The 21,689-nt window shown below is 45.0% G+C and overlaps 2 protein-coding genes across 2 annotated transcripts in view; one reads left to right on the top strand and one right to left on the bottom strand.

Moving 5' to 3' along the window:
* The first annotated feature begins 5,340 nt into the window (after nucleotides 1–5,340).
* Nucleotides 5,341–9,581, top strand: LOC311329722 (short-chain dehydrogenase/reductase 3-like). Its single transcript, XM_084461625.1, has 6 exons — nucleotides 5,341–5,840; nucleotides 7,265–7,408; nucleotides 8,107–8,226; nucleotides 8,407–8,645; nucleotides 8,826–8,951; nucleotides 9,091–9,581. Exons 1-6 carry the CDS (start codon nucleotides 5,646–5,648, stop codon nucleotides 9,173–9,175), a joined length of 909 nt encoding a protein of 302 aa, XP_084317751.1. The 5' UTR covers nucleotides 5,341–5,645; the 3' UTR covers nucleotides 9,176–9,581.
* A 4,172-nt stretch (nucleotides 9,582–13,753) lies between these two features.
* The window catches only part of vps13d (vacuolar protein sorting 13 homolog D), a gene marked incomplete at its 5' end in the record, with an annotated part of 79,493 nt that continues 71,557 nt past the window's right edge, over nucleotides 13,754–21,689 (bottom strand). Inside the window, 3 exons of the mRNA XM_084436354.1 lie at nucleotides 13,754–14,844; nucleotides 15,166–15,406; nucleotides 17,178–17,304. Of these exons, the coding sequence (XP_084292480.1) occupies nucleotides 14,713–14,844; nucleotides 15,166–15,406; nucleotides 17,178–17,304 (500 nt within the window). The 3' untranslated portion in view covers nucleotides 13,754–14,712. The remainder of the gene's footprint in view (nucleotides 14,845–15,165; nucleotides 15,407–17,177; nucleotides 17,305–21,689) is intronic.

Here is a 21,689-nt window from a genome sequence, read left to right as displayed (position 1 = left end):
GTTCCTATACTGGTGCAGAAAAAGCAGTTTACATATATGAGCACTTGGGAGGAGAGGCAAGACAGGAAATAAAGTATCGTCCCCAGTTGGAACGATCTGATCCAAAACGTGTGTTGGAGATTCTTAGAGAGATATATGGGCAGCCCCAGTCACTCACTAAGTTGCAGAAACAATTCTTCGATAGAAGACAGAGAGAGGGGGAGTCGGTGCGTGAATATTCTCATGCGCTAATGGCTATTTTGGAGGAAATTAATCATTGTGAGGTGAGGGAGGCTTGGTGCGGAGATTTTGCTCTGCGTGACCAATTTGCTGAGTGTGTGTGATGGTAGCCTCCGTAGAGAGCTCAAGAAAACAATTAGGCAACAACCAACTATTTCCTTTTTTGATCTCCGTAAGGAAGCTCTCCAGTGGGGGGAGGATGCTGAGTTTGGGATGGAACGCAGGAAGCGAGTGGTGGGCTCATGTGAGAAGATGGAGGCCGCAACAGCGGAGGCAAGTGTAGTTACCTCCGCTGTAGTTGCCTCCGCTGTAGAAGCAAAGTCCGAACTTATGCTTGCTACAGTTTTTGATATGTTACAAAAACAGCAGGCTTTGATGATTTATCACAAAAACTTTCAACTAGTATGCAGGCATTAGGGCCTAGGCGAGTGGGTAACCGTAAATGGGAACCCCGATATGATGCATTGGGACAGCCCATTTGCTTTAAGTGTCAACAAGCGGGGCACATTGCACGGTTTTGCTTAACTGTACGGACTAGCCATAGCCAAGACAACTTGTCCCCTGTGTTGCCCTTAGAGGGTGGCGGGGCGGCCCAAACATCAGAGCAGCAGGGAAACTATATCCCCCTGCGGTGAGGAGCCAAACCACAGGAGGGGGGCAGTCCGGCTCAGGAATAGTACCCCATATCGACCCTCAGGTGTATGAATGTCTGGTGGGGGAATGTGACACTGTAGAAGTTTCGATGCGAGGGGTGAAGTTTCAATGTCTAATTGACTCAGGGTCAAATGTGTCTACTGTCACCTAAAGTTTTTTCTTTGACCATTTGTTGCCAAGATGGGGTGGGGGTTTGGCTGACTGTGGTTGGTTGACATTGAGTGGGGCTCATGGTTTAGACATCCCATATTTGGGTTATTTTACAACAGATGTGGAGGCGGTGCCGTTGGGCAGGACCATACCGCAGAGGGGCATATTAGTGGTGAAGGACCCGATGGGCCAAGCGGCAAAAGAACGCAAGCGAGCGGTGCCGGGGTTGCTGGGTATGAATATTATTAAAAAATGCTATCAGCTTTCATTCCCTGTTATTGGTCCTAGGCCACCACCATCCCCCATAGATGCTCCAGGCTGGCAAAATGCTTTTGCGGCATGTCAGAGTGAGCAGACTGTCACGTTGGACACTAGAATGTTTGCTTCTGCTGTCTCTCCATTCACAGTCCCTGCTGGTACGATGTGCTTTTTTCCGGCGTCTGGGCCTAACAGGTTGTGTTTGGCTAGGACTTCTGTGCTAGTTGAGCCTTTGGGGTTAGGTGAGGGGGACTTACCTGGAGGGTTGGTGGTTTCTAGTACATATGTGGAAGTTAGCAATGGTCACTTAGCTGTTCCTGTAATCAATGTTGGTTCTACAGAGGTTAGGTTGAGACCCCAGACACGCCTCGCATCACTGCATTCAGCAGAGGTAGTGGCTGGGGGCGGGGGGGCTGCGGTGTGTTTTGAGCGAGTGGGCCCACAAGAAGAGCAGGTTATGCTTAGGGAGCAGCGTATATCTGTAGGAGACAGGGAGGTGCCCCCGGAGATAGCTCAGCTGTGCTTTCCAGGTCTTACTGAAGAACAGGCTAGACAATTGCTGTGCAAATATTCGCATGTGTTTGCATTTTCAGACAGTGATTTGGGATGCACTAACCTCATTTACCATGAGATCCCAGTGGTTGATGACGTCCCTTTAAGTCAGAGGTACCGACGGATTCCACCCAGTCAGTATGAGGAGGTGAAAAGTCACATTAGGAAGTTGTTAGAGCAGAAAGTGATTAGGGAGAGCAGTAGTCCATATTCTTCCCCTCTGGTGATTGTTAGGAAGAAGGATGGCTCGATCCGTTTGTGTGTGGATTATAGGAGCTTGAATGCTAAGACCCGTAAAGATGCTTACCCACTTCCACGTATTGAGGAGTCGTTGGACTCCTTGAGTGGTGCAAGGTGGTTCTCCACCCTGGATTTAGCAAGTGGATACAATCAGGTGGAGGTGGTGGAGAAAGATAGACAGAAGACCGCATTTTGTACGCCGTTCGGACTGTATGAGTTCAACAGAATGCCGTTCGGTTTGTGCAATGCACCAGGGACGTTCCAGCGGCTTATGGAGCGCATTCTGGGGGATCAGCGGTTCCAATCCCTGTTGCTGTACTTGGACGATGTGGTTATCTTTTCCCCCTCGTTTGAACAACATCTGCACCGGTTAGAGGTAGTTTTGTTGCGGTTTGAGCAGTGTAATCTGAAGGTGAACCTCAGTAAGTGCTCATTTTTTAAGTCAGAAGTGTCGTATCTTGGGCACGTTATTTCTTCTCGGGGGATGTCGACTGATCCAGCAAAGATTCGGGCTGTGGCAGAGTGGAGAAGTCCCCAGAGTGGGGCAGAGTTACAGTCCTTTCTGGGCTTTGCAAGTTTTTATAGAAGATTTGTTAAGAATTTTGCAAGCTTGGCTGCGCCTCTTCATGCTCTCGCTGCATTGGGGCCATCAAAGAGGGATAGGTGTCCGCTCCCTGCAAAGCTGTTTCGGCAGCATTGGAGCCAGGCATGCGAGGAGGCGTTCCAGACTTTGAAAAAGAGGCTAGTTTCAGCTCCAGTGTTAGCGTATGCTGATTTTACTAAACCATTTACTCTGGAAATTGATGCCAACCATCAGGGGCTGGGAGCCATTTTGTCCCAGGAGGTAGGGGGGCGGAGGAGGCCTGTTGCTTATGCAAGCAGGGGGCTGCGGGCCTCGGAGCGGAACATGGAAAACTATAGTGCTATGAAGCTGGAGTTGCTGGGCCTTAAATGGGCAGTAACAGACACATTTCGGGAGTACCTGATAGGTAACAAGTTCACAGTATTGACCGATAACAACCCGCTGAGTCACCTGCAGACCGCGAAGTTAGGGGCCATCGAACAGCGGTGGGTGTCAGTTAGCCCGGTTTGACTGTGAGATTGTATATCGACCAGGTCGGCAGAATGCAGCTGCAGATGCATTGTCAAGGCAGTACTCGGACCCAGCCCCTGAACCGCTCGCTCCTGGTCCACAGCCAGACGGCCACTGTACTTTGGCTGGGGTCTGGCAGTTAGCAAGTAGTGAGGAGCAGACGTTGGGGTTCCCCCTGGAACATGGTGCCACCATTACCTTCCCATCCTATAGTGTAGAGTCTCTGTCCAGGTTGCAGCAAGCAGATCCTGAGATTGCGGCTTTTCTTAGGTATTGGCAGAAGGCAGAGAGGCCTAGTCGGGAGGAAAGGCAGGGAGAGAGGGACGTTAAGAGTTGCTGCGGCAGTGGGACAGGGTGGTGGAGCATGGTGGAGTGTTGTATCGGAGGAGGGAAAGCACGAAGGAGGGTCAGCAGGAGCAGGTGATTGTGCCCAGAGCTTTGCGGGGGGAGGTGTTGGTTCAAATGCATGGGGGGCATGGCCACCAGGGCATCGAATGGACTTTTAAGATAGTGAGCGCACGTTGTTATTGGCCCAGATTATATCGGGATGTAGAGGAGTTTTGTAAGTCCTGTGAGAGGTGCATTGTGTCTAAGGCTCCACAGCCAAGAGTAGTGACAGCGATGGGGAGTTTGGTGGCGTCTAGGCCGCTGGAAGTAGTGGCGATGGATTTTACGGTCCTGGAGCCCTCGTCAGACGGGAGGGAAAATGTTTTGGTTCTGACAGACGTGTTCTCTAAGTTTACTGTGGCGGTTCCAACCCGGGCCCTTAGGGTTACACAAACATTCTCCTTTAAGAACCTCTCACTGTTCGCGCACAGCAGATTATTGTTTAATTGGCACACTGAAGTTCCATATAGAATCCATCCGTCCATATGCCTTTTTCCAAGGTAATTGATCAGTCAGCGGGCAGTGCTTCATACGTTTTGATCCATAATCTGGAGCCCCGGAGCAGGTCGGCAGCATAAATTACCAGCACGGTGAAAAGTGAACCACCTTCGTAGTTAAAGGGTAGGATAAAGTAGGCTTGAACCTGAAGTTATCACGCTAACCCCGTAATCCTGTTTCATAGTACAGGGCCCAGGTTAGGCAAAGATCTTAACTCTGGTTGGGTAGGACCGACTTAATCTACCATGCCTAGGCTTGGCTACTAATGCCTGGATATGAAAACCACGCCCCCCTATTTAGCATATAAGGAGTGAGCAAACAAAGAATAAATGTGGAAAGGAATGTGGAAATGCATAAATTAATATGGAAATAAATGCAAGAAATAATGAATCAAACAATAAATAAATATATAATTGTATACATTTATATCAAATTTAATGTCTTTATTTACACATTACTGCATGCATTTATTCATTCATTTATTTATTTTTGTGCATATGTATTCATTCATTTATTTATTGGTCATTTATTTATTTATTTTTTAATTTTGACAGGTTTGGTCCTCCATAACTTTCGGGCCGGTGTAGCCTCGTGGTAAAAAGTAGAAGTATGCAATTCGGAACGCGGCTCGCATACGTCCATCGCATTGGCTACTTCTATACTTTATAGTAGCCTAGGCTATGCCAAAAATGTATGTAGTAGCCTATGTCCCAATATACCAGGCAAAAATACCAGAAAGTCCACTACATTCGGTAGTATTTTGCAAAGCCAGCACGCTTCTTCTGGCTATTCAATCAATCAATCAAAGCTTTATTTATATAGCGCATTTCATACCCAGAGGCAACACAATGCGCTTTACAGAGAACAAGGGAGGTGGGCAGACATCCCACCCCTACATATTCCAGAGGGAAGCAAAAAAACAGTAATCACCCGAGGGCCAGATAATCCTGTGGTCAAGTTGGATAGCCTGCTGCGTGCAAAGTATGCCTTCGTACTTTCTAGGGGCAGCTGTAGTATGCTGTAGGCTACTGGTAGGCTAGTAAAGAGTAGAAGGATATGCGATTCGGAACGCAGCCCGTCAGTCGACTCCACGGCCAGTCCAGGCGGCCAACTAATCCCCCAATATTGAAATTGTCACTCAACAGGAATGAGCTATAACCCCCCGCCCCCTCCCACATTCAGAATCAAATAGAAGCGCTTAAAAGGCTGGTCGGATGCATCGTTGACTCCGTAGTGATGCCACTCAGCGCTGCAGTCGCTTAATTGTCCGCGTTTTCGCCAGAGATAGGCATCGGCTTAGGCTATTAGCGATATTAAATTAGCTTAGTCGATCTCTATGAATCATTCATATTCAAGGACGTTCGGTTATTTTGAAGACTCGTAGTAGCAGCAGCATATTTATTTGAAAGAAGCCCCGCTCCTCTGCTCGCCTGCTGTCCCCGGGTACACAGCCCATGATCCGGTGACAGACGCTATATGTCCATCGCCTTCAGTCGGTCTGGGCTGCACTCACTCCCCTATGTGAGCGCGGGGCTGTTCGAAAGCATCTTCTATACCTTGGAAACCGACCCGTTCACTAAACAGGTTGCCACAAATGGATTTAAATAATTTGGCACGCGCGGTTCTTTTTCCTTTACAAATGATATTGTGCATAGTAAAGGCGAGTTTTGGATTGTTGTTCCCGACCAGACGGAAAGATCTCGGTGAGGATGTGGTGCTGATCACTGGAGGTGGAAAGGGCATTGGACAGCATCTGGCCAAGGAGTTTGCAAGGCAGGGTTGTAAAAAGGTAGGCATACCTGTGCGTAATTGATTCATTAACACCAGATAACGCTGGCTATCACATTGCACTACGCTATAACATTCGTAGCTGATGGTGCTATAATAACAAAATTGGTACAGTAGGCTAGGCTACTTGTTCCATATGCCTATTGGAGTCGGGGAACTCGGAGCCTATACGCGAAACTATTGTGCTATTATGCTTTGTGCAATGTATCAAGCACATCGGGTGAACCAAAGATACATAGCAAACTGTTAATAGGCTAATCCACAGAAATTTGCTGTTAGACAGAGCATGCTGAACTCTACTCGCCCCTGCCTGGCGTGCTGCTTACGCACACATGCGCAGCACAGGTGTTTCCCCCGTCTCTGCGCTTTGACAAAGACCAACAACACGGTGCTGACAGGCTGGGCGGGTGCCGGGTGGCTCTGACCGCTACAATGTGTAACTTCTCAACCTCCAGACTCTTGCTCTGCTCTCATCGGTACATTTAAGAAAGTTCATATGGAGGATAGTGACAGGATGTTTTTTATTTTTTTACAGTTGCATAAAAAATTAACTCAATGTACATAATAGCTCTTTTACATAATAGCGCCTCTTTCTCTCTCTCTCACACACACACACACACACTCATTCTCTCTCTCTCTCTCTCTCTCTCTCTCTCTCACACACACACAGAGCACACCATGCAAACACACCACACACACACACACCTTGCAGATCAGTTGTTAGAGCATAGTTCAGAAGCAGGTCAGCCAGCTTTTTCTGCAGTGATGATCTCATAAGTGGTTCTGAGTACTCTAGAGAACTGCTCAAGTGATCCCCCTCTTTCTCTCCTTCACTCTCTATCTAGCATGCACTTTCTCTCCCCTCTCTCCCTCATTCTATCGCTTTCTCTCTCTTCTCTTTATTTATGTGTCTATCTTTTTTTCTCTATGTTTCCCTATTTGTGATTTTTGTAATGCATCTCTTTGGGATGGGGATTCAAGCTTCCAGAGAGCAGGAAGTAATCACAACAGAGCTCGTATACATCACCTAGGAAAAAAGTTAATGTGTATTAATTCTGTTACGTTAACATTGTCCCATCTGTTTGAGGTTCGCTGACGGCGTGGTGAGCTGTATGATGAGTTACACAAGGAGGAGGCTTTGGAGATTTCAGATTTGATCTGCTTCAGATAGGGGCTCTTTGATTTGAAATTAAGGGGGGAAATCCAGAGCATTGGATCCAGAGTCTCGTGAGATGCCCCTGTGTACTGATAACCCTGGATGGTTGGCTACTGGCCAGACAAACAAGCGTGCACACACACACACACACACATTAACATGACATGGCTCGATGGGCTGCTGAAAAGTATATGCACTTGAAGAGTGCTGGAATACAGTCTGTGTTCAACAAACTGTACATGACCTTTAAACTCTATTCTTATGGTCAGGTGATCCTATGGGGCCGCACTGAGAGGTGTCTGAAGGAGACCTGCCAGGAGATCACACACACAGGAACTGAGTGTCACTACTTCCTGTGTGATGTAGCCAATCGTGAGGAGGTATACAAGCAGGCCAAGGTGATCCGAGAGAAGGTACATAAGAACATCCTGATATCACTTTTCAGATAAACCTGTCTAAAGGAACAGCTCTGTATCACTCAATTTAGATAATTAACAGATGGAAGCTCTTAAAGGTTCCTCACACAATTGAACATTCAATTGACTCACAAAACACTTCACTCAACTAGAGACTGAGGATATTCTCCCAGCTTTTGTTGCTAAAACGGACACAAAAAAAACTGCATTTCAACCAATCCAAAGTCTTTAGGGCATAGATTTGTTCAGGTTTGAACCGATCCAAAGCAGTAGGGTGTAGGTTTGTTAGCATTAGTTCTCAGCTATTCTATCAACTATTCAATATGGAATCCCCAGACGATTGGAGATCTCCGATTATCTGGTATCCCAACTTGCAATGCTCATAACACTGTCAACTTAATTTATCCGTTCAGATAAGACATACCATAGATGGTGATAAGCCTAACCCTCTATTTCCAAAACAAAACTAAGGTCAGGTTTGTACAGGGAGAACAACATAGCTTACATATTAGAATTTCCTAAGAGGAAACAGATGATTAATGCGAAACCTGATTCACAACTCTAGAAGAGACAGTAGACCAGTGCTGCTGTACAGCACAGCTCCCTGATCTTCTTGGCCCTGTTTAGCACACTCATTAGCAAGAGGCCCAAGTCCCAGAGATGAACTCTGCACACTCTGTCTCATGTCACATCAGGTGGGTGATGTCACCATCCTGGTGAACAATGCTGCGGTGGTTCATGGGAAGAGTCTGATGGACAGTGACGATGACGCCTTGATGAAAAGCCAGCACATCAACACACTGGGCCAGTTCTGGGTAAGGGGCATCCAAACAGACAGTGGCAACACAGGGGTTATTTCATGTCTCTTTACATAAGGGTCAGTAGCAGATGATTGATAGGCTAGTGTATTGATACAGTATATTGATTTTGCACCAAGTTGTCTGTTCTCTTTCTCTGTCTCCTGTCTCACTTTCTCCGCCTCTCTCCTTCTCTAGACCACCAAGGCCTTCCTGCCCCGCATGCTGGAGCTGTGCCATGGCCACGTGGTCTGTATCAACTCCATCCTGTCCCTGGCCTCCATCCCAGGAGCCATAGACTACTGCACCTCAAAGGCCTCGGCCCTGGCCTACATGGAGAGTCTGACCCTGGGCCTGCTGGACTGTCCTGGGGTATCCTGCACCACTGTGCTGCCCTTCCACACCAACACAGACATGTTTCAGGGCATGCGTGTACGGTGAGCATCCCACCCTCCCCAGACCTAACCAGCCCACGTCTGTCATGTCCATCGACAGGCACAGACCCCGAGGGCTCTCCTTGCTAGTTTCTCCTTAATAAAGAATACAGGAGTCATTATAGGCAGTCGCTGGTTCTGAAAGGCGTATAGGATGCAGGTTGAGACTTTTTTCTTCTTCAGGTTTCCTCATCTCTTTCCCCCCTTGAGCCCTGAGCTGGTGGCCCAGAGGACCGTGGACGCCGTCAGGACAAACACAGCCTTCGTCTACCTACCCTGGACCATGCGGGCGCTCGTCATCCTCAAGAGGTTTTTAAACCAGATTAAACGGCATAATATACAATTTGTTCCCAAAAACCATAGTCATGTGTTCTTTCTACTTTTTATATGATCTCAGATCTCAGTACAAAGTCTTATGACGGACACTGGCCTTTCTCCCCTGCCTCAGCTTCCTGCCTCAGACGGCCCTGGAGGAGATCCAGCGCTTCTCAGGCTGCTACACCTGTATGGACACCTTCAAGGGACGAACATAGAACTCACCGCACTCTAATAAAGTTAGACTGAATTTCAATATATATTCTATTTGAATAGACAGAGAGGCCTGGCAAATGAGGCTTGTGTAAGCACACCACAACAGGATGCTCCTCGACGACTAATAGCAACAATACTGCTGCATACTGTAGGAGTCGGAGCATTGCTAAGGCAAGTAAGCACCAGGCAACTATAGGTTGGAGCCAGTTGTGTCTCCATCAACATGATGTTGCCAAATCTGGAATTGAATACTCCTCTCTGGTTGCAAGGTGGACTGACAGTGTGCCTGGAATGGTGTCTTCACACAATTGGGCTCTATGACCATATATACAGGAAATTGAAATGGTTATCAGGGCAGCTCAAAGTTGACCACTGTGGCAAACCCCAGACTTAGAAATAGCATTCTAAATGGCACGAGTGTTGATACTGTATGAAATAAAGTAGGCCTACTGCTTTAAATACTTGTTTTTGAGTTGTGTTTGGAAGCTGAAAGGGGCACCCTGGAATCTGTGCTTGTTCATGCCTTTGCCAATGCTCCCAGTCAACATTCCATCCCTGCTGCCCTGCCAATACTGAGATCATTGTTGTTGCTTCTGTTAAGGTTGTCATAACAGACCATACCAGAGACATGCCACCACTGGATACCTTAGAGCGAGCAATGGTTTTATGATCACATACTGTGCAAACATTGTGACATTCAGAGGACAGACACAGAAGGAAATCTAACGTGTGGACGGTACCTCCTCTGTTGTGAAGATGTTAAAGACTGCGAGAGAGAGAGAAAGCGAGAGTGTGTGTTGGAGAAGACGGCACAGATCTCAGGGGGTGAGTTCAGAGCAAGGTTAGCCAAATAGCAGCTGGGTTTGCAGAGGTGGCTGGACTGATGGTTCCCCCAGAGCTGAACTCTTCACCCTGGGGCCTGGCTAGCCTGCCGCTCCCTGGCTGGAGACTCAGGTGGAGGAGACAAGGATGCCTGTAAGCTGTGTGGGACACGCTACGCACCCATGTGATATACCAGGGTGTAGTGGTGACTAAAGAAGTAGGTACTCTGACTACATAAGTGGGTATGCTGTAGCAGAAATGTTAGTTTCTACAGAAATGTTACAGTTTCTACATTAGTGGTGTTTAAAGATGTGGGTATACTGTGGGTCCATGGATAAAGAAGTAGGTATACTACGTATACCTCTGTACCCTCCACTACACCACTGTGCCACATGCTGCCATTTCTTTCCTGCCGTTTCATATACAGTTTCACATTTCAATTCACATACCACTATTTAAAACCAGATCTTTGATTGATTGAAACATTTATTTATTCAGGGGAGACAATTGAGAGCAAGCTCTCTTTTTCAATGTTCCATTCCAGCCCCAGAGAAACAGTGAGGTATCAAGCTCAGAGATGTTATTTTAAGAGGAACATGGAATAAAAAATAATCAGTGAAATTTGCGTTTTAGCTCTCTGTCTCAATCACTCACCTTCTGACTCACATCAGAGCCGGTGTCCAGTTACTCATCAAAGCCCTTCAGAAACCCCTGTCAAATAATTAGATTAGGCTGGCTTGTGATTATTGCAGGGGAAATCAGGCATGATCTTTTGCAGATCCAGGGCATATTTCTATGTCAAATATGCAGGCTGTAGGATCATGACATCTTTAATGAGGGCTCACTCGGGTTTTGCAGTCAAAAGTGCAAAGCCACTTATGAAACTAAACTAACCCCTTTAAAAGTATTTTTTTCACACGGTAAGAGCTTTTAAGCCAACATTGAGAGGACGAGATCACAAAAAATCCTAATGTGGGCCTTCCTACAGTTCGTCCCTACCTCCTACAGGTAAGATGGCATGTTTTCAAGGTAAAACTTAAGAATAACTATCCCTTATAAATAGTTAATAGATCATCCACAAACTGTTAATGAGTTTTTAATAACATATTAAATATTTGTTAATAGTTAGTCTCGGAGCCAGACTCTCTACGGACAGTCCGGACAGTCTACTACTCTCTATGGAATGTTGACGGAATATCCGCCCGTGTTTTCCCCAACTTCCTTCAACAAAATTTCAGCGCCTGAATACCAGACGTAGTAGACAATCCGGACCGGAAGTCGACTCGTCTGGCCCGCGAGACTAGTTAAAGGAGTAGTAAAAGGGAAATCATATTTAGCCCTGTTTTAAGGTTACTTATGATCATATACAATCGTTCAGATAAAACAGTTGACAAAATTAGCACTTTGGAGAAAGTCTGATAATTGCTCTACCACTGTTTAGGTCATACAATAGATGTGGGCGGGCACCGTGAAAAATCATTCAAAAACATGTTAAACTCTCGATTTCAAAGACAAGAAGCTCACCGAGGGGGTAATTGGTGTCCGTTGGTGTTCTGACATCAAATTTGCCGCAAAGTATTAATCCTGTAGGGTTTTATTGATCATTTTATGAAATCCATTGACTTGTATTGACACAACTGTTGTAGATGTGTAGATCAATCCGCAGAGGGGAGCCAGGAAGCGGAAGTACTTCAAGGCATTGCGCGAGATCGGAATCAGTTCAAGCAGAAGTTTACACATGTATGTGCTGCGACTAAATAGTTCTATGCTAAATATTTAAAAAAGCCTTTCCAGATGAACCAGAATCTTACTTTATGGCGAATTATATGTCAGAACACCAACTAACGCCTCTGTGAGTTTCTTGTCTTTGAAATTGAGAGTTTAACATGTTTTTTGAATGATTTTTCACGGTGCCCATCCACATCCATTGTATGACCAAAACGGTGGTAGAGCAATTATCAGACTTTCTCTTCACTTTTTGTTAATAGTTGATCCACCTAGAGTTGACCCCATCTGGCCTTCCATCAGGGGACCCATCTAAACCCAAATTAATAAATGTTTGGAAGTGAGTAACAAATCATTATTAAAGGTTGGCAAATATATTTATTAAGACCATGTCAATAGTTATAGACCGTTTTGGGACATCATTCTGAAGTTGCAACTATTCCTCATTTACTAACACAGTACACAGTGTACAGGGTACACAGTGCCCATGGAGCCATCGTGGTTGTTCTCTTACATCCATGCACTAGTGTTAGTTAATGAGGAATAGATGCAACTTTAGAATAACGTCTATAACTCATGCACATGGTATTATCAAATATATTAAGTAACCTTTAATAATGATTTGTTATTCACTTTTAAACATTTATTAATTTGTGTTTAGAAAGCTAGATGGGGCCAACTGTAGGTGGTATTAACAAATACTTAAGTCATTAGTTAGTAGTTTACTAATTGCTTGTTCATGATCTATTAACCATTTAGTGTACTGTAGTTTTATATCAACCAATTTTTAACAAACATTTAACAAGTCATTAATAACTCATTAACAGTTTGTGGATGATCTATTGGCTATTTATGAGGGATTTGTAAATAATTAATTATTAACAACCGTTTAAGACATAATTAATAACTCATTAACTAACCATTTGTGAATGATCTATTGGGCCTTTTCCAATATGCGTACTTGTCCGTACTTGCGTCCTTGTGAAACGTCATCAGCCGGAGCCCAAGTACTGTTCCAATTCAAAGGTATGCAAGTCCCAAGTCCGCATCAAATGCCAGGATGTGTTCTTGCTCCGCCCATTTTATCGAGGATGCATCAGAGCAGACTTGTGTGGACTTGAGACAGCCAGATATCCCAGAAATCATTTCGCATCAAGCGGCTTTGCTAACGGTTGTTACCACCATTGAAAATGCCTATCTAAATAATCTATCTAAAGTAGTACAAACAGACGTTATTTGGATAAAATGGCCACATAATTGGTTTCAATTGTAGTAATTATCCGCATGAAAAGCAATGAAAACGTAACGATATTTACTTTAAAACAGTTTTCAAACGCTTTCAAAATCCTAGCAATGGCGGCTGCCGGTGTCCACACAAAACAAGCCAAGAAGGTGATGTCATCAAGGACGCTGCTGTTCCAATTGCTGAATGACTGAAGTTGCGTCCTCCCGTCCTTGGAAGTTCATACTCTGATGCGAACTTCCCAAGTCCGGATTAGCAAGGACGCAAGTCCGAACTTGGGCGTACTTGGTATTGAAAAAGGCCCATTAACTATTAATAAGGAATAGTTGTTCTTAAGTGTTACAAAAAAGTTAATGGACCTGTCGGCATGGCAACTCATCCATCAGCAAGCAGAGCATGTGATGAGATGGGAGCAGCCCTCCAGCAGGGGGGAGACGCAACATCTCCATGACGGATGAGGACTGCTGGAGAGTCATGACAGCCATGACAGAGACAGACAGAGGAATAGAGAAACACAAGCCCCAAGTTCATTATAGTATTGCAGTTGTGGTGCTTTATTTTATTATTTCTTTTTAGCAAGAATGTATTAATGTACTCTTCTTTCACAGGGTCAATGCTCAAGTATTTCACCTTTCACTCGAGCTTTGGGTGAAAGCCTCTGCACAGACTCAAATCCCCAGGTCAAGACAGACTTTAATTAAACACTTGGTTTGGGACAATGGAATGGTCCAAGCTACCGCAAATCAAACCCACCTGAGGTGAAAGAAATCAAATGTTATTTGAAACCACATCTGGTTCAAGGGAAACATTCCAACCACATACTGTTATACAATAGCTCTATGGTGAAAATGAGTTAAAAAGGACACTGGTAAAAAAAAAAAAAAAAAAGAGGTAATTAAATAAAAAGATTGAATCAATCTAGAGTGAGGCCCATGATTGTAAGAGTTTAGAGACAAGAATGGCAGCTTCAGCGACTGCTTCCCTGTGAGGTGGGTAGGTGGGGCTACCTGCATAGCCCACCCTAGTGTCAGTGCAATTAATTCAGAATTTCCAACCACAAAAAATACTTTTATACACAAAATAAAGACATTTTAAAGGCAGTTTTGTACAGCTTTCACATCATAGCAACCCTTCATAATTCCTTTTTTGTTTACTTCACAATTGATATGTACATAGCTGGATAAATTGGTATGTAGCTATATATGTACATAAGTGTCTATAAACAAACATATATTTAGGATGTGTACATCTACATCGATATAAATCGATCATCTTATGAACATTTTTGTAAAATAAAATAATCTTTGTCATCTTATGGAGTTCTAAATATACAGAACTTGATAAAAACACTTGTTTGCATACATTAAGTCATTTCAATGTGCTTCTTGGAATATCAGACCCTCTAAACTATATTACTACGCCAAGTAAATGGATGCTCTATCCTGACCCCAAGCGTTTCTCACAGAAAGCTGCATCACCCCCCAAAGCACTTATACTTCCCCTTACAAAGGGTCTGTTCGATCACCCAATCTACTTTAAACTCAATTAGTTTGTCTTGCAAGAGGTGGTGGACAACTTTTTATTGTGGCCATCAAGGACCAGGACTGGGTAATAATGCCTACCTCTGTAGGGTATGAAACGTTAGGACCTTCTAGTGAGTTCAGAGAGATATCCTCATACAATATCAAGATTAAAAGAGAGACAAGTCCACTTTCAATGAAACACAATGTTAGTCCGCTGAGCAGAGCGTTAAGAGTCCAATAGCAGGCAGTCTTCGTTCTCATTGGGCGGCAGCATGAGCTGCTGCTCGTAGTAAAGGCTCTTAGCATAGTTGACTTCTTGAGAGATTTTCACGGCAAGATTCTCACTTTTCACATGAACCTGAGGGGGAACATGGGTTTGTAAATTATTATTCTGTTGTTGTTGCAAGATTAGTGTGGAAGCCAGAACCCTAGTGTGTTACTCCCTTATACAGTACCTGGATGTAACAATAAAGAAATCTGAAATCTTGAACACAACATGACAAGATCTTGTCACAAGATCATTATAGTGGCTTATAAACCCCGATTAGACTTTATCTGTATATAGTCTTATACATGCTCACCTGTATTATGGTCATAGACTTTAACACCTATACTAACCCTCTACAAGCAAACGTGGTGCTATGACATAAATAGTGCCAGTGGGAGGGGACGATCTTACCATGGGCTTCTGGTGGGAGGGGCCTGGCATGGCCACGCCGCTGCTGGTGCTCTCCGCCTTCTTGGTGAGCTGCACGTACACCTTCCCGTGGTCCTTGGAGACCAGGCAGTGGTAGAGGTCATCGTATTTGACCTCCAGGAAGATGGCCTCGCGGTCCACGAACTCGCCGGGTTTCAGGAAGTATACCACCTTGGAGGAGATGAGCACGCAGTATGTGTCTATGGGCTCCACCGCGATGAAGCTGGGGGGGGGGGGGTTAGGGGTTAAAAAAAAAAAAAAACAAGAGAGGAATTGAACCAAGAATCCTCCCTCTCTTACTGGTACGCAGGACACCTTTTTGAAAAGCGCCCACTTATGATGAGACAAGAGGGGCGTTAAAAGTTAAACAATATCCCAAACAAGAAAGGCCTGCTAATGCATAATAATCATTACTCACTCTCAGGCAACACCTGGCGCCTCACTCACACCCACAATGCAACACACCATCGCTTTCATGCGTAGGCTGGGGGCATGGATGTATTAATAGAACTGGATACAGCCACTCCATTCACTGACCGCTATCAAACGTGAAGCCCTATTGAACCGAGCCATCTTGGCAAATTTGTAGTCATTTGACTATTTCCGGTGCCTTTTGTACTTGCGCAGTTGTGCTTTTCTGGCCTTCCGGTGCCTTTTGTACTTTTTTTTTTTCTGGCCTACGCGCGTCCACGAAAAGGTTCACTTGAAATGTAGACGCACGTTCCCGGCTCTCCCTGCTTTGAGTTAGCAATGAAAACCGGCTTGCATATTAACCTGTTTTTGTCAAATATATCCATTGGAGACATTCTTTTTTTATCCACGCATCTTAGTTTTAATAGGTTAATTATAGCTGAACATGTTTTGTTTGCTAGTAGATGGTATTCATTCCGTTCGCGATAACGTTATTGCAGCCAGGCTAAATTCCTCCAGGGAGCCAGTGACAGGCGAGTTGAAAAGCTTCACTCCCCGCCAGCAGGAGCTTTGGCCGCTGCTACCGCATCTCGGATAAACCGCTAAGTTCGTGGCTGCTATTTCACATTCGCCCTTGATCAATCCCAATACCGATCCATGGTAATAATGAATCAATCGTTCATCTCGGCAGTGCTGCATGCATTTTACATTTGGGTGATTTCAGTCAACGTTGGCATTGACCGCTTCTAGCTTGATATGAAATGGCCGACTGGTGTAATATGGATAGCCTAATGTTAGAGAGATAAATGTAGACTATGGTTATGTTAATAAAGCTAACAATGATGTTGTAAAATGCATGCAGCACTGCCGATCTGAACGATTGATTCATTATTACCATGGATCGGTATTGGGATTGATCAAGGGCGAATGTGAAATGGCAGCCACGAACTCAGCGGGTTATCCGAGATGCGGTAGCAGCGGCCAAAGCTCCTGCTGGCGGGGAGTGAAGCTTTTCAACTCGCCTGTCACTGGCTCCCTGGAGGAATTTAGCCTGGCTGCAGTAACGTTATCGCGAACTGAATGAATATCATCTACTAGCAAACAAAACATGTTCAGCTATAATTAACTTATTAAAACTAAGATGCGTGGATAAAAAAAATAATGTCTCCAATGGATATATTTGACAAAAACAGGTTAATATGCAAGCCGGTTTTCATTGCTAACTCAAAGCGGGGAGAGCCGGGAACGTGCGTCTACATTTCAAGTGAACCTGTTCGTGGACGTGCGTAGGCCAGAAAAGCACAACTGCGCAAGTACAAAAGGCAACGGAAATAGTCAAATGACTACAAATTTGCCAAGATGGCGCGGTTCAATAGGGCTTCACTTTAGATCTCGAATCCTGGGGGCCTGGCTGGGGGGCAGGGGGGCGGGCTGAGGAATTGTCACCTCTAGGGTCAAAGGTCAAAGCTGGGGGAGGAGGGGGTCTAGCATGCCTGGATTTATTGGAGCGGGAGCTTAACTTGTAGGCTGGTTAAGAACAGGAGAAAGTGAAGCTAGGACAGAGAGAGAGAGGTGCAACTCACAACTCTGAGTGGATGTTGTCAGTGAGGTGGAAGAGCTGTTCCTGGCCGTCAGCCTGTGTGGAGGAGAAGCGTGGCAGGAGACCCTGCGGCCCCTTACAGCAGCGTGGCTTCCTGGCCCGCTGGACGCCTAGCCTGGGGGTGGAGACAAACACACACAAACACAGACGCACGTGCACGCACACACACATGCACACACACAAAGAGTAGACACATGGGTTAAAGGACTAGTTCGGTATTTAGCATCATACTGTACTTGCATATACTTGCATATACTTGCATTTTCTGTATTTGTGTGCGTTGGCTGTAAGCACCTAGAAGAGCCGATGTCGGGTTGTAAGTATGTCCTGGCATTGTTAACCTGCAGTTCTATGTCGCTACCACAAGAGGCAGTGATCCCAGAACATCAAAACAAAAAGACTCCACAGATTTCCCAGGTCAGCGGTGGCCGAGTGGATAGTGCTCTGCCTAGCACCGCGAAGATTGTGAAAAAGACTAGTATTTTATATACCATCAAGATGTCTGGCTGTTGCGTCTACGGGTGTACATATCGGCGCTCTAGTGGCAAACTTTATTCGTTTCAAAAGGAAACCGGCCTTTTCAGAACTGGAGTCGCCTGTGGCTACAAGCCATTAAGCGTTTGCGGTGCCCATTTTATATCAGGTAAGTTATTTTGACTACCTGGTTTCACTGGAATGTCTGGTTGAAATGTAGAGTAATAGCTGAAGTAAACAGTAACCCATAACCTGGCTGCACACTAAGCTAAAGCTAGGTTCAGGAAATTAAGCCTAATGATAGCTAGCTAATGTTAGCTAGTGCTAGCTAACACGCTAGCTAATGTTAGCTAGCTAACTCAAGGCCCGGGGAGTCGGAGATGGCTAACGGCTAGCAAAACCTAATGAAATGGTGAGTCCTGCTTTGCAGCTTTATGCATTTCAGATTGATCATGTTGGCAATGTGTGTGAATTTACTGCTATGTGAGAGATAAGGACCTGTTGTTGCATGTCGTTGACAAAAGCTTCCCCGTAGTGTCAGAATTTTGGCTTATGAATGCGATGTTATACAGTAGCCCAGAGATGGTTAGCACTGGCAGGGCTATTTTTAGTTTGATGAAAGGCGTTGTGGTGTTTGAGCACGAGTTGTCGTACTCTTGTGATGGACTTCGTTTTGGTGTGAAATTAGTTGTTTACGTTTTGGTAGGAACAATTAAATTGTCCCAAGTGTTGCAAATTATTGATACCCCTTACCAGTGGCGATTGCTCCTATAAGCCAGGGTAAGCCTGGCTTACCCATAAATCCAAATAAAACTTGATTTTTGAGCCTTCTTTCAGTGAAAGAGGGAACGGAAATCGACTTTCAGACTGTTTTTGACTTGAATGCGTCTTGTATTCTGCCATAGCTTAATTTTCATCTGTGTTTAGCATTTTGGTAGTGCTCCGTCACCCCCTACAGTCCTCATGAAAATACAGTCCACGTTACGGTCCGTTGACACCAGTCTTACTAGCGCATTATTCACTTAACATTTTAGGCCAGGTAAAATGATTCTAGCTTACGGAAGTCAAGACCAAATCAAGACCTGGAGCGGTGGGCTAATACGCCTAGTAGCCTAGTAGGCTAGTAGCCTAAACACTGATTAGTGAAGTAGGCTAGAGTGCTGTGCCCTAAGGGGGTGTATTTTATTGTCCTGTCATTCCTCTTCGAGGTGCTTGGCCATTGTTGTCATATAATGGCTCTGTAGTTTATTTAGTGTGTCCCTAAAAGCTTGGTTGTTTCGGCCTAAATATTGCCCTCTTATTCGCTTGCTCTCAAATTATTGGCCTTTGTTGATGTGTTAAAAAAAACATCAGTAGCCTAGGCTACTATAGTTTTCCTGTATGTTTTTACATATAAATGCCAATGCTCAGCGCCTTTCTGGTGCTGTGAAACCCAACAAGGCATGCTTTGAAAGCGCACCCCCCCAAAAAACGTGCGTGCTGCGCATGCGTGCTTCGTTGGTCCTGGCTTAGCCGGTTCTAGGAATCTGGTTCCCACCAGATGCCACCGACCCCTACGTGCGTAGTTTCTCTCCCTATCTGCGTGTGTGTGTACGGGGTGTGCAGGGGGGGTTGGGGGGCATTGGGAGTAATAACAATGTCGGAGAAGACCCTGTGCAAGACCCCACGGTACGCTTCTGCATTATACAGTAGGCAGACAGTCCTCATTACAATAGGAGTGAGTAGGACACTTCAAATCCTATAGTAATTCATTTTTGTATGGGATGCGATGCACCAGTCGCTCTACGCCTACATGTGGTTTATTTTCGGTGATTAGACTGATTGTTGACTGGCACAGCTTTAGGTGATGGAGAAATGAGTATTGATGCTTTTTTGTGCGTGGCTGTAAGCCAGCGCATCTAGTATAGTGTTCGTCCGGTTATCACTCCCTCCGTTACTGCAGACAATGTTGGCCTGCATTTCTCTGTTGGCACCACAAGAGGCAGTAGTCCCAGCACACCAAAATCAAGAAGGACACCAAAACCAACTCGCCGATCTCCACTGCACAAGTAGAGTAGTGGTGAGAGCATTGGACTCTGGAGACTGGGGTTGAAGACCCGGTGGGGATGACGTTATGGGACTATACCCCAAACCTCCGCATCTTCATCCTTTCACTCCAACCTTTACCCCTTGCCTTATAGATCAGATCCTGTCCCAACCCCAACACATATTATAACCCCAACCCACACTAGGGACTGGAAGAAGGACACCAAAACCCACCCGCCGATCTTCACTGCACAAGTAGAGTAGTGGTGAGAGCATTGGACTCCCACCCAGGAGACCGGGGTTCCCGGTGGGGATGACTTTATGTTATCATCAGTGTAACTGCTTTAGCCACTGACCGCTACCATTAATGTTATGGAAGCTGCTGCTAGTTGTTGTGAGCCCATGAGCTAACTGGCTATCCCACTCTCATTGTGCTGGATTAGCATTGGAAGCATTGGAACTGATGTGTCCAGGTGACAAGACCCATCTTTATTTATCAGACAGGTGTCAACCCCGTGAGAGAGAGAGATACGAGTGAGAGAGAGTGATCACCACCAGAGACACCTTCAGTTTGTTTGTGGTATTTACCAACACTCTCCGCAAATTGGAAAATTTTAAAAGGTCTGATCAAGATACTTATTAAACTGGATCCATCGGATTTATCAGATTCACCCGACGAGTCTATCGAGGCTTTGGAAAGTTTCATTGACAAACAATACCAAGCTACGAGGACAATGAGTCAGAAGGCTCCCCGAGCCAAGAAGTCACGAAATCGGTCGGGATCTTCCGAGAGTGTGGGAGAATTAACTATGGAAATAGAAATATCCCTGATGCAATCAATAAACGAGAAACTTGGCAAGTTGGATATACTGGTCGAATTGCAGAAAGACCTCCGAGACCTGAGGCTAAGTTTTGAATACAGCCGAGCGCAAATTGACGATCTGAGGAAGGAAAACAACTCATTGAAAGGTACTGTGGCTACTATTCAGAGTACAATGGAGAATGTCACCAAAGACAATAAAAGGGTTACGGAAATGATGCTTGATGTCCAGAGTAGAACGATGCGGGAAAATCTGATTTTCTCTGGGATTCCTGAGAGAGACAATGACGACACAGAACAGACCATACGGGATTTTATGTGCCAGCAATTAAAATTATCAGCGGAATCAGTAAAAGAGATTTCCTTCTCAAGGGTCCACAGGCTGGGAAAAAAGGAGAATAGAAAATCTTGCCCGATCATCGCTCGTTTTGAGCATTTTAAACAAAAGGAGTTAGTGAAGACCAGAGGCAAGGCTCTCAAGGGTACAAACATTTGGATGAATGATCAATTCCCAACGGAGATCAACGAGAGGCGGCGTAAACTAACTCCCATCCTCAGGGAATTCAGGATCGAAAACCACAGAGTTGCTTTAGTGGTGGACAAATTATACATAGATGGGCAGCTGTATAGAGACTCTAAGATCACTCCATGGCTGTTTTGAAGTTTCACTGCCCTGCCCATAGCTTATGCCTTAGGCTACCTTAGGAAGGAATGGTAGGCCTACATACCAGGCAATCGATTCCAATGCGATCTAGTCATACTGACTCTATTAATTTACATTTGTCAAAGAAAGCTTTACATATTGCTCATGTGAATGTGAACAGTTTAGTAAATAAAGTGGACGATGTACTAAATGTTGTAAATGAGAATAATCTGCATGTGCTTGCTATTACTGAGACTCATCTTGACCAAACCATAACTAATGGACAAATTTAGCTGAAGGGATACAATGTTATAAGGAACGACAGGAACAGGAGAGGAGGAGGTGTTGCCCTATACATCCAAGAGCATATATTGTTTAAAGTATGGGATGATTTATGTGTGAATGGACTAGAGGTCCTGTGGATTCAAATTCACCTTCCTTTCCAACAACCAACGTTAATTGGATGTGTTTATAGGCCCCCAAAATCAAACACAATATACCTGGATAAAATGTGTGAAAGCATTGACCTTGCT

Source organism: Borostomias antarcticus, assembly GCF_949987555.1.
Source record: "Borostomias antarcticus genome assembly, chromosome: 3".
Lineage (NCBI taxonomy): Eukaryota > Metazoa > Chordata > Actinopteri > Stomiiformes > Stomiidae > Borostomias > Borostomias antarcticus.
Note: the sequence above shows the minus strand (reverse complement) of the source record. Positions and strands in the feature narration are given on the sequence as shown.